This window comes from Trifolium pratense, linkage group LG3 (genome assembly GCF_020283565.1).
Source record: "Trifolium pratense cultivar HEN17-A07 linkage group LG3, ARS_RC_1.1, whole genome shotgun sequence".
Classification (NCBI taxonomy): domain Eukaryota; kingdom Viridiplantae; phylum Streptophyta; class Magnoliopsida; order Fabales; family Fabaceae; genus Trifolium; species Trifolium pratense.
The window spans coordinates 14,415,499-14,428,311 of record NC_060061.1 but is presented as its reverse complement, the minus strand read 5'-3'; the positions used below and the strand labels follow the sequence as shown (position 1 = coordinate 14,428,311).

At 33.0% G+C, this 12,813-nt stretch overlaps 2 protein-coding genes across 3 annotated transcripts; one reads left to right on the top strand and one right to left on the bottom strand.

Moving 5' to 3' along the window:
- Nucleotides 1-1,501: 1,501 nt before the first annotated feature.
- Nucleotides 1,502-8,039, top strand: LOC123915789 (endoplasmic reticulum-Golgi intermediate compartment protein 3-like). Its single transcript, XM_045967029.1, has 13 exons — nucleotides 1,502-1,967; nucleotides 2,608-2,681; nucleotides 3,005-3,088; nucleotides 3,193-3,273; nucleotides 4,845-4,925; nucleotides 5,773-5,865; nucleotides 6,260-6,439; nucleotides 6,573-6,640; nucleotides 6,738-6,789; nucleotides 6,923-6,976; nucleotides 7,066-7,152; nucleotides 7,467-7,533; nucleotides 7,649-8,039. The coding sequence occupies exons 1-13, from the start codon at nucleotides 1,826-1,828 to the stop codon at nucleotides 7,738-7,740; spliced, it is 1,155 nt and encodes a 384-aa protein (XP_045822985.1). The 5' UTR covers nucleotides 1,502-1,825; the 3' UTR covers nucleotides 7,741-8,039.
- A 587-nt stretch (nucleotides 8,040-8,626) lies between these two features.
- Nucleotides 8,627-12,216, bottom strand: LOC123918042 (3',5'-nucleoside bisphosphate phosphatase). Of its 2 annotated transcripts, none has more exons than XM_045969978.1 (5): nucleotides 11,784-12,216; nucleotides 10,977-11,101; nucleotides 10,200-10,517; nucleotides 9,938-10,107; nucleotides 8,627-9,141 (listed from the first exon to the last, which is right to left on the bottom strand). In XM_045969978.1, the coding sequence occupies exons 1-5, from the start codon at nucleotides 12,117-12,119 to the stop codon at nucleotides 8,729-8,731; spliced, it is 1,362 nt and encodes a 453-aa protein (XP_045825934.1). In that variant the 5' UTR covers nucleotides 12,120-12,216; the 3' UTR covers nucleotides 8,627-8,728. The 2 variants fall into 2 exon arrangements, with proteins under 2 accessions (XP_045825934.1, XP_045825935.1); XM_045969979.1 differs by having other exon boundaries at nucleotides 10,200-10,514.
- Between the last annotated feature and the right edge of the window lie 597 nt (nucleotides 12,217-12,813).

Genomic DNA, 12,813 nt, shown 5'->3' with positions numbered 1-12,813 from the left:
ATTATTGAATTATTCCGTTGCGTGTGTGATTTCCTCCCAACAACATAGCCGAGCTTTTTTTTCTTAGTTTTCACACCATTAGTTTAGTGATGACTAATTTTATACTAATGAGTAAAATTGAATTTCTAATCACGTGTTTAAGATTTTTTTATTTTTTTTGAAATATAGCTAATTCATTGTTGGTCGTACTTTGTAATGTTTTATTAACGCTTATGCATATAATTAAACAATCATCAAACAAATTTATAATGCATGTCAAAACAAATTGTCATTAGCGTGACCGAAATGTAATATAATATCTGATGTCGTTGATATAACATGATAAATATGTGTATGAATATAAAAAATGATTATTTTTAATGGTAAATTGTTAGTATGTTAATCGTTATTGATATGTTAATTTTAGAACTTAAACTTTGGACTTATAACTTATTTACTTTTAGTTCAACTAGTTAAATCAGTTGAACTACACATTCAACCCAATATAAAAAAAAAGAAAAAAGAAAGAAAGAATCTACTTGTTATTATTGTTGTCAGCATAGCTTGGATGTTTGGATGCACATGTTGTGTCTTTGCTTAACCACATTGTCAAGCAAGACCACAATAGTATTTGCTTGTTTTATTGTTTTTGAAAAGCTTTCCCATTAAAATATAGTGGTGAAAAACTTTTTCATGGGACTCGTGTTAGAGTTTTGGATCATTGGCATTAATATTTATAAAATATAGTCGAGTAGTTTAAATAATTTGAAATCGTAAAGTAATATAATATATTGAGTGGTGTTCATTTATACCACCAACATGAGCTTTAAGTATACAATTAAATCATGATCAAAGTGGCGAGTCTTGTGAGGTTACTATTGCAAGATTTTTATTTTTTTATAAGCAATGTTAGTTGTTAGTATTATAATGTTATGTTAGTTTTTTTATCCTTTGTCAAGAGTTGAACCCTGGACCTCCCGCTCCTTTAACCATTAGCTCAATTAGCTTAATCAGCTGAGCTACCCATCCTACCCCATTACTATTGCAAGATTGACACATGCTCGATTACTGCAGTCCAACTTAGGGTTGTTTTTGGATTTGTCTTACTATGAAGCGTGGGTTCAATTCATCTATGTTAGATTGAATTATATTACAACATCATCCTTAATTTTAAATGGTCTGATACGAATAACAACTTATCAATCTTTACAATTTTAGTACGAACTGTATTTTTTGAGAGACAAGTGACTTATTTATTTGCAGAATTTAGATTTAATCTTGTGATAAACATATTTATGATAGATTCTTTAGTTTACTTTTCATAATGTCTTTGTTCGGGGCCATTTGACTTATTATTATTATTATTTTGAAAAATAAAAGATACAGAAAATAAGAGTAATTTTATCCAAAAGAGATGTATTTAGTTACTCCATCACCATTGGTTAAAAATTGAGTAAAAAAAACAAAACCACCATTGGTTAATAAGCTATTTATAACTAGGGAACACAATCATTGAATATCCACTTCAAGATATTTAGCCGTAATCCATTCAATCTGATTAAATTTGAGAGATTCTATTTCCTAATTTTACCAATCAAAAAATTATTTTTTCTTTTTTAATTTATTTTTCACAAAAAAAAAAGAAAAAGTTATTAGACGGCATGTTGGACTCAATTGACCTTTGAATAAAGACTCACTTTTTGATTTTATTTAATTATTTTCAGTCTTTCTTCATTCTTCAACAACCTCAACGCTCTCTTCTCCGGCCACCGTCTACGACGGAGCGCCGTTCTCGCCTTTATAGTTTCTCAAAATTCGCTACTTGTTAAGATTTTGAGAACCATCAATGGATAGAGTCTTCAATAAGCTCCGGAATTTGGATGCATACCCTAAAGTCAATGAAGATTTTTATAACCGCACGCTCGCCGGCGGTGTCGTTACCGTTGTATCCGCCGCCGTTATGCTTTTCCTTTTTATTTCTGAGCTAAGTATGATTTTTTCTTCTTCCTTTTAAATTTTGATTTTTTTAAAATGTTGGAACTTTGAATGTTTTTTTGTTGCATGGTTGGTAAAGTTTGGAAATTTAGAAGGGGTGAATTGGATTTCGTGGGTTTTGATTTCTGGGTTGTTGAGTTAATTTTGTCAATTTATGTATTATGCTTTGCAAATTCTGTTGTATTATTGAGCTGAATTTGAAGTGCTAAGCAAAAAAAAAAAAAAGGGTTGAATTGAATGGTTATGGAAGCTTAATTCTTCCCCCCTATTTCCATTACCATGTTATATGAATTAATGATCCAATGTGACAACTGCAAGACAATGAGGGTTTTGATTCAATGTTTTAATGATGTAATTCATGAATGTTAGGGATTTCTTCAAGGATAGGTTTGTTTGTGCTTTCATTTGTGTGCATTGATTCGCCTTGCGACAAATATATTGCTGATAAATTTCAAGGCTGTTATAGAACTCGTGATTAATGTTATTAGACCCGATTTTGTGAGAGTGATCTTAAATGAAACATGGCTAATTAAGGCTTTCTTTTATTTGAATTATTACCTTGCTGCCCATATATGTGACCATTGTTATTATCATCAAACTTTAATAACTTTACCTGTTACCTTCTGTTTGCAGGATTGTATCTCTATACTGTTACAGAGAGTAAGCTTTTGGTGGATACTTCAAGGGGAGAAACCTTACACATCAATGTAATCATCATTGTTATATTTGTACTGTAACATTAATAGTTTAGCTCACCTCTTCACATTCCAAGTCAAATTTATGGTATATGTCATGATTCATGGGTTGTACAATATTATTTTCCCATAAATTTATTAGTTTGGTGATTTATTGTTTAGCCAAACTGTGTAAGTTCCGTTATCCCACAGTTTTTTCCTTCTAAACAATTCTGTAGAGTTTTGAGTGTCCTAACTTCTTGTATTACTTATGTTTGCGTTTCTGCACTAGCTTTAGACCTTGACTCTACTTTTTCCGAGAAAAACTTTAATTCTTTACCCCTTTGGAAATGCAGTTTGATGTCACTTTTCCTGCTGTTCGATGTTCAATACTCAGTTTAGACACGATGGATATCAGTGGCGAACGGCATCATGATATAGTATGTACTGCTCAAATTTCATTGTATCAATTAAAATATCAGTTCCGATACTTTTAGGCCCATTGCTGATTGCTCGTATTAATTAACCCTGTTTCTATTTGCAGCTACATAATATAATGAAACAAAGAATTGATGCTAATGGTAATGTGATAGAAGCTAGGAAGGAGGGAATTGGTGCACCAAAGGTTAGCTTAAATACTCCGATACCATTTTACAATGCAGCAATTACTTTCTTTGCATTTTGTAGAGAACTTTTTTTTTATCTCATTTTATTGCCAAAATATATCCTGTATCTTTTCAACTCTATATCCATGTTCAAAAGAGTGCAGCTGCATACGGAGGAGTTGTTTAGACATGCCAATCTATAATTCAGTAAGTTGGTGAATATTGGGTGGTAGATTGGCAACAAGAGCTAAAAAATATAGCTGAAATAAATAACCAGTGTTTTAGGAGTGTTCATGGATATACTAGAAAATATAGGATTAGAAACTAATGTATTGGCTGAAAGTTGGAGTAGTACCTATTGAGGAGATGACAGAAACTCACTAAAAGGGGTTTGCTCATGTGAGAAGAAGATCAATATGATCGAGTGAAAAGTTAATCAAAATGACAATAGTTCAACCAAAAGGAATGGAGGAGGAAGTCTAAAGAAAACTTCAGGAGAAACCAGTACAGATTACTGTGCTCTAAACAATTATAAGGAAAATTTGATTTGTGGAGTCTTGTAGATCCCAAAGACATGAATTGATCCATGTATGTAGAACAGTAGAAGATCACATACTGTGAGATAAGACTTAGTTGATGTTGCATTTTAATTCAAATTAAGATGAATTATTGTTAAGGAGAAATTTGACCTTATTCTGGGAATTTTGTAAATTTTGGCACTGTGTTTTGTGATACGTACTGGATCTCAGTAGTCAGTTGAATAAATTACCGCTTTCAAATCTGGTTGCCTACTGTGGCGGACATAATTGTGATTAAATTCGTACTTTCATAGCTGTTTGGAAATGAAAGGCCTCATGCTTCTGTTCCTTTTATCTATAAGGATGACTGGTAAGTGGTGGAACATGGAAATGAAGATACTTGAATAAAGATTTTGGCCCGTTAGATTATTCTTGTTAGTTATGAACTTTAGGATAATGTTCAGATATTTAATGCGAATCAATTTAGTATAACCATTAGCTTTCTTACTTAGGAAAGGAACATACTATGGATGATAGCATGATTGTTGCATATCAATTAAGCTCTTGCATGCAGACTCTTATGTGCGGATCTTGGGTTTCTGTTGGCACAATAATCTGTAGATTGCACGATGGTAATAGCCTGAAAAATAAATTGCATTGCTTGGCTTGGGTTTGGCATCATATTTGTTTTCCAAATCAACAATGTCACTCTTCTCAATGGTCTTAGAAAATTGAAAGGTTCTCTACTTGAGTGCTTTTGTTTGATCTGTGATACATCTATAGCAACGAGCGAGTTGTCTATATTTGCAAAGACTGAATAATGCATTTGATCATCTGGAGTATTTTCCTTGATGAATTGGATATTCCTTTGTTAACATAAATAAAAAAACAACTTTTGTTTATTCCATGTGAATCTAATGGACCCCAGTTGTTTGATGGAGGGATGGAAATCCAATTTTCTATTTTCTACCATGTTTATACTTTTTTTTTGCCATTCAAAAGACTAGGGTATATATTCATGTATAACAAAGTTACTTTTTTTTTTTGTTTCCTGTATATTTATCCCATTGCAGATCGAAAGGCCCTTACAGAAACATGGTGGCAGACTTGAACATGATGAAAAATATTGTGGTTCATGTTTTGGTGCAGAAGAGGTACATTTGATTGTTTATTATCTTTAAATTTGCTCTAGTGTTCTTATAATTTTGTAACTACGGTAAGCGTTGAGTGTTGTAAAGACTTGCAAGGGGTGCAGTGAAAGAATTTGGCGAGCTTTGACCATGAGATACTCTTAGAGATCTAAACAGGGTGGTCAAAGGTAAAATGCCCCCTTAAGGTGGTAGGGGTTTATAATGACTCGCGGCAAAAAAATGCCAAAAAGCTTGTGCCTCATTGAAGAAAGATGTCACAAAACAAGAATATATTTAGCTCTTATTATTTGTTAAAAAGAGAATGTGATTGTTAATCTATTCTGGAGTTTGGACATAAAACAGAAAATGGAGGTATCTATACTTTGTACATGTAACTGAAAACATAGTGCTTTTACACTGTGCATGGAAAATAGTAGAACATAATTAGCTTAATTTTTTTTGTAGGGCATCGAAATTGCCTAAATATGTCAGCGGAAGAGATCAAGCAAGTAGTATAAACTATAGAAGTTTAATATTTGTTTTTGCCTTGATTTTATTAAATCTGTATATATTGGAGAGAAAGTCATGCTGATGCAAGAAAGTTTGGTTTGATTTACATAGCTGCACTTGTTCTCGTGTGATTTGAGAATCTATTGTTACTGAATTTTATGAGTAGCTATTATGATGCCGAAGTTTAATTTGACCTTTATCATTGATGCTTTCAAATTTCAATTTTGCTGTGCAAAATGCTTGGTAAATTGTACTATTTTGTGTGTATTTGTGCACTTTCAATTCAGTACAACTTATACTCCCTAATTGCTTAATAATTTATTTCACGTCCATGCTCACTCTCTCCCTCTCTCTCATGCAGTCAGATGACCACTGCTGTAATAACTGTGAAGAAGTTCGTGAGGCATATAGGAAGAAGGGCTGGGCACTGACCAATATCGATTTGATTGATCAGGTTGCCTTGATACTCTCATTCTATTACATAATCAATAGTTGTTATTTTATGTGATTTCAAATGCCACACTTATGAGACATTTTATTTATGCTATTGCTGCTGAAGCATGTTTATGAGGAGGCTAATAAAAGCAAATAGAAGACTCCATACTAGCTTTGCTGCAATGATTTTATTTTTCTTTCTTTGTTTTATGTTTTATTGAATTGTTAAGTCTCTTTTACATTCTTAATGAATTCATTCTTGTATCCAAAAAAAATTAAAATTCCTCACAGTACAAATGACACATTTGTTGATTGGTATCCTGTGGTTTCATAACTGTCGAAATCATCATCTAGTTTTAGAGCATTTGACAACCTAACATTTTTAGCTTCTAACAATTTGGTTTTGCTTTTAGTGTCAAAGAGAGGGTTTTGTCCAGAAGGTAAAGGATGAAGAAGGTGAAGGATGCAATATTCATGGAACTCTTGAAGTGAATAAAGTGGCAGGAAACTTTCATTTTGCAACTGGCCAAAGCTTTCTTCAATCAGCTATCTTTCTGGCTGATCTGCTTGCTTTGCAGGATAATCATTATAATGTAAGACTGAACCAAATTTCTAACATCCCTTGTTTTAATTTATGTATAACGTGAAAACTTCAAAAAATGTACAATGTTTTCCCTTTAGCTTGTAATCACATAATTGATTTTCAACGCATGGTGTATGATGCAGATAAGCCATCAGATCAACAAATTAAGTTTTGGTCATCATTACCCTGGATTGGTTAATCCTCTTGATGGGTAATTTTCTTTCTTCTCCCAAAGTAGCCTTTATGAAAGAATTTTCTTGTCCCAACCATTTGAAGTCTCTTTCATCTTTTCGCGTAATGCTTTGCAGGGTAAAATGGGTCCAAGGAACTAGCCATGGCATGTACCAGTATTTCATAAAGGTTGGTAGTATCAGGAAATATTTTCCTCATTATTTTTTTTTTTTGTATACATTTTTTATAGCATGATATTGTGACGTTTTTTCTTTACTTTTTGGTGAATAACACTTGTTATGTTTCTATATACTCTTTGCAGGTGGTTCCTACAGTATACACAGACATTAGAGGTCGTGTTATATATTCGAATCAGGTATTGTTAAATGTCATAAACATACTTTCATTTCATGTTGTTCATTCGTTGGATAGTGTCTAATTAGCACCATAAATTTTATTGTACAGTATTCCGTGACCGAGCATTTCAAGAGTTCAGAACTAGGTGCTGCAGTTCCAGGAGTTTTCTTCTTCTATGACATATCTCCAATAAAGGTAAGAATGCTAGTTTTGCATCAAAACTGAACAAAAGTGATGTGAAGTGTTTTTCTTCTTCCCTTGACGACACTTGAAATATTTGTTTTTACGCGTCACTTTGTTACAGCCTGCCATGCCAGAACAGTCTTAGTCTTTCCATAAGATATTACCTTAATATATATCTCCTCATTTAGCGCATGATGCACATTTAGGGAATTGTTTTGATCGCCAAAATTTGTGCACATAATTTGCATAATTGGCTGATTTTCTGCTTTCCTTGTCTGATTTTGTTGTCATGAACTCTTGATAAACTGATGTGTTTAATGTTGCAGGTCAACTTTAAGGAGGAACACATTCCATTTTTACATTTCCTGACCAATATTTGTGCAATTATCGGAGGTATACATCATACACTTCTACTATTGTATATTCACTTTTATATCTGGACATTTGAGACATCAATTTTATCGCCTCATGCAACTGAATAAAAATGGATTTCGGTTTCTCTACATAGGTATATTCACCGTTGCGGGAATAGTAGATTCATCGATATATTATGGTCAGAAAACAATCAAGAAGAAGATGGAGATTGGAAAATATAGATGATGAGGTCAGGGATCAGGTCACACTATCCTTCCTATGTGGATGCTCTAATGTTCCAATTGAATCTGCTCATGACTTGTACTTGGTTGGTCGGTGCATATAACGCCACGATTAAACAAGAGCTGTAGAATCGGTTGATTAACGGAGTGTATTTTTTGGAACTTGATGATGATGATCAGAGCTCTAGCCATTTTCATGTATTTTGAAGAATTTAAAGATGTTAAGTTAAAATCCAAAATTTTTGCCTCTTTTCTATCTTCTCTGTTAAATTTTCAAAGTTTAAAAAGAGCACAAGTTATTATGAATGGATTAATAGAAAAATACAATATCTATGATTTTTTTAATTATAGAAATTTAATACAAACTCTATGATTTCTCTCGTTTTGCCTATTTTGTTCTCTCAACAACTTTTTATGTATTTGCACATATTTATAAGCACACTGTATTTCTAAAGTTCTATATTTGTCTTGACACAACAAATAAGCATTCAAGGTTCAAGATAATATACGGTCTTCCATTAGTTTTAACCGACATTTTTTTGTTCGCAGCAGATGGACTAAATTTATTAACTCACAATTTCAAAAACTAAAATAATGATTCACATGAGGATCTTTTGATACAGTTCACTAAAAATATCAACTCGATGATAGAAATTTGAACGTACTCCCTTAGTTATAATATCAAATTTTTACTATTGAACTGATACCTTATCGACATGAACATGAAGTATTAATTTCACGTTATTTGAAAATGAATCCTCTCGCCAAAACTTGATATACATAGTATTTTCTGACAAATGTGTTTTAAAATATCAATTATATAAGATATACCACAATAATATCAGAAATGTTGGCTCAATGATCATAGAAAAACTTCAAAACAAAATCAATAGGCAATTAAACTTTACCAACAAATTTAACAATGAGACTGCCAAACAAAAATACAGGGGAATGATTAACAAAATTTATGTAACAAATAGAATACACAACTTCTAAGTCTTTATGAGAACCTGAATTCCTCCCTGACTAGTAGATACATTGGAAAGCTTCAATTTGATAGCCTCAAACTCTTCATTTTCCATCTCTTGGCTACTTAACCAGAGATGTAAACAATGATCAATCAAATCCTGTCCACAGTTCAAGGGTGAACCTCCTTTAAAAACTCGGGTTCTCCCAAACCTTGTAATTGTTTCTAGGTTAGTATCCGAAGGTTCCTCAGCATAACACTCCAATATTTTCTTTATAGCATTGCACCATATAGGTCTAGCTACCTTAAGAAAGTCATACAAAACTAGTACTGGAAGGTTCACACTTCCCAGCTCAGCTTCATGGTGTCCTCCTCTTCCGTGATAGTCCGAACCTCCGATTTTCAAAAGTTCGTAGGTATCGGCCAGGTCGCTATAAGCTGCATACCAAAAATTAACATGCAAGAACAGAATTAAAAAGATGATTAATTTTACATCTCTTTGTAAACAACTTCATATCAGACAATTGTGACCGCATGAGATGTAGTTGGTTATTGTGCACGGTTTTAATTTTATGACTAGATATGGATAGCCATTATATCATTAGCTAGCACAAGTTGACAGTACTGATAAGTTTGTTTCTACCAAATGGACTCAAATTGTAATTTCAAGGGTTTCATATAAAGGTCCACAGCCACAATCTGGGCTGCAACATAAGGGTTTTTGATGTTTACGAAACCGCAATTGATTGCATTTGGCCACAATATATGCAAGTTCAACGAGCACTTGGTTAGGACTTAGGAACACATGTCGGTTAGGAACATTTATAATTATGACTTGTGAGTATACTTGGTTACTTGGTTACTTGGTTATGTGTCATTTTACGCTTACTAGTTTCAATACAAGTTAATTGCAAGACTCAATTATATGACACACAGTTTTTGTCAATTCCTAGTTTTTGTCATCACCTACCTGATATATATCAACCTATTTTTCATTGCCTTGAGTCTTATAATTTGATACATCACATATGAGTAGTACAACTAGAAGAAAGGAGCACGCTGTGCACACTGAACTCTTTATGGTTTCTGTTCTTGAAATCATCTGAATAAATTTTGAATAAAATTTGTAGGACAATTGACAAAATAGATCCACCCTAGTTTTGGTTTTTTGAGACGATAATTCTAAGCTATAGCATCAATTTTGATGATTAAACAAATGAGAAAATTCATGTACCTGCAAGCCTTCCATCACTTTTATAGACCTCCATCCCATGAAGGCCTGCCTCTTTTAACCTCCTAACAATGGCAACAGGATTTTTCAAAGCCCATGGATGAGCCAGAACGGAGACACCCCCAGTATCGCAAATCATTTTTATTGCTTCCTCCACCATAGGTTCACTTCCCCTGAAAATACAATCGTCATAATACGATCTTTAACCATTTTCCTTAAATACACAAATAGTTGCAATCAACAATTGAAGGCAATGAAACATTACTTGGAGTAAGCAGGTCCGCCGTCAAAAAGATATCGAGCAAAGGCTTGTTTGAGATTCTCAACATAACCTGCTTCAACCATAGCACGGGCTACATGGAGCCTTCCGGGAGCAACTCCGTTGCCTGCAATCCTACAAACATGTTCCCACTTAAGGGCCATTTTTAGCTTGTTCAATTTTAAGACCATGTTTTTTGCTCGAAGATAACGTCCATCCCTTATGTTCGACAAAAACTTGTCCAGCTCCGCAAACCTTGATGGTCCAATACTGCTATAATATGCTAATATGTGAACAGGTTCCTCTGCTTCAGTGTCTCCACTGCTAATAGATTGACAAACATCAGAACCAATAGAGAACAAAAGGATGCTAAATACAATTGATTTAGTTTATGTTTGGTTTCACTTTTGGATGAGCCAAAAAATTGATTCTAGAGTTGTAAAATTGATTTTTTAACATGTTTGGATGTTCTTGAGTAGAATTGGTTATAAGTTGAAACTAGATTTTGTAGTGTTTGCTTCTACAATTAATTTCTTTACACTGTTACATAAATGTACCTAAACATAAATAAATCTCTTTACACTCGACTCATTTCATTAAAAATCAATTTTTGTCACCACAAAACCAAACGCACACTTGGTCAATTATAGTTTATAAATTTCCAACTTTTCCTGAGAAGCAACACAAGTAACATACGTTGCAATCCAATTTTTCTTTAAAAGGTTAAGTGTCAATACAATTAACAAGCATCAAGAATCAAGAATTTTAAATTTAAAAAGTTACCTTGGAGAAAATATTGTACTAATTTCAACACCTGGGATTATCTTGATTCCATATTTTCGAGCCGATTCTACAGCCTCAGGGATGCCTGCCAGAGTGTCATGATCTGTCAGAGCAAGAACTTTCACCTGTTATGAGTAAATAGTATATCAATAAAAAACAATGAACCTAACCCTAAAACTATAAATGAAATCAATCCTATCTAAAGCGAATAATGCCTTTGAAAATCATTGTTTAGAATTCATTGGAAATGCAATCTACAAAAATATTGATACTTGACAATTAAATTCCATCTTCACTTATTTTAGAGGCCTCTACAATCAAGTTAACTTTCTATTAGCCACACCATCCTTATAAAATAATAATCATATTGATCTCATCTCACTAAAAAATGGTCATATTTCAAAGTACACATGCACCTGCTAGTTTTTCATACCAAGAAATCTTCAGACAATATACAATTTTTTTAAGACTCAGTATCCAGCCATACCAAGAAATCTTCAGACAATATACAATTTTTTTAAGACTCAGTATCCAGCTCAAGGACCGACTAATCCAAGGACATCAATTGAAGCCAGTTCTGTGTAGGCCGACCCAACACAGAAAGTGACACAGGGAGGGTTTGAATATTAGATATCACCAAAAATTGGTCAAATGAAAGGTAAATGCAAAAAGACATTGAATTGGAATGTCATCTATATAACAAAATACGACAACAAAAAGAACAACCTTAAATAATGAAAACAAAAACAACCTAAGCAATCCTATAAAAAAAAATCAAAAAACCAAAACAACAACAATAAAACTTACGCCATTCATGTGAGCTCTCTCAACAACCTTAGAAGGAGACAAAAACCCATCACTACATTTAGAATGAGAGTGCAATTCAAACAGAACTTTGTCACCATTTTTTCCAACAGGCTTCTGAACTCCAAAATCATCAACAACAGAAGAAGTAGCCAAACCTAAAGAAGAAGAAGGATGATCCAAAGAAACCCATTCAGTAACAAACTTAAAAGCCAAAACTTGTTCATGGGTCATCTTCTTCTTGCTTCCACCTCTGTTTTTATTCTTCTTCTTCTTTTTCTTATCCTTATTACTCTTATTGGAATTGTTTGTAACCTGAACTGCGCCACCATCTCCCATCTTTGATAAAAGCAGTTTGGATGAAAAAAAGATTGAATTTTGATTATTTGTTAAGCCATTTTAGGGCGAGTTTGTTTGTTTGTTTGTTTGAATAGATGCCTCCAAAGTGAGCCTTATAATGAAGGGTGTGACAGGTGTACTCACCCTTTAACCCTATGCGGTGACAGCTACTCAATAGTTTTTGCTTTGTAACTTTTTTACGGCTAACCCTTTTACTATCTTTTTGGTTTTTTTTTACTCAATCTTTTTGGTTTATGAGTAATTCCTTTAATTTTAACATTTTTGTACAATTTTTTTCTTTAATTTTTTTGTTGTGAAAATTAGCATAATTCATTATGTGTATGATTACTTCACCAATTTTTTTTTCTTTAATTTTAATAGCTCTCATGTTTTGGACCACCAAGATGAACCGATCAATTGATGTGTTAGGCTAACACATTATTATGAGTTGGCATGGCCCTTGAAATGTCCGACGTTAATATGGTCCAACCGTTAATTATAATAATGGGTTTATCCTTAGAGTGTCTGAGAAATATTACATTATACTTTAATTTCCTTTAAGTTTTACTTCTTTTATTTAGATCCGAAGTTTATATTCTTTTATATATGATATCAATTTTTGTGCGTCTAGATCATGCTCATGCTGATATTTCAAATCACTTTTATTATGATTTTAAATAGGCTAGTTCTTTTA

What these genes read in the sequence shown, in the direction of transcription:
- LOC123915789 (XM_045967029.1), top strand. Translation starts at nt 1,826, where the DNA reads ATGGATAGAGTCTTCAATAAGCTCCGGAATTTGGATGCATACCCTAAA. An exon ending in GTGTTATATATTCGAATCAG is followed by an intron (nt 6,977 to 7,065) that starts GTATTGTTAAAT and finishes TTTATTGTACAG; the next exon opens with TATTCCGTGACCGAGCATTT. An exon ending in ATGACATATCTCCAATAAAG is followed by an intron (nt 7,153 to 7,466) that starts GTAAGAATGCTA and finishes TTAATGTTGCAG; the next exon opens with GTCAACTTTAAGGAGGAACA.
- LOC123918042 (XM_045969978.1), bottom strand. Translation starts at nt 12,119, where the DNA reads ATGGGAGATGGTGGCGCAGTTCAGGTTACAAACAATTCCAATAAGAGT. An exon ending in AGTACAATATTTTCTCCAAG is followed by an intron (nt 10,518 to 10,976) that starts GTAACTTTTTAA and finishes TCAATCTATTAG; the next exon opens with CAGTGGAGACACTGAAGCAG. An exon ending in AAGTGATGGAAGGCTTGCAG is followed by an intron (nt 9,142 to 9,937) that starts GTACATGAATTT and finishes TTTGGTATGCAG; the next exon opens with CTTATAGCGACCTGGCCGAT.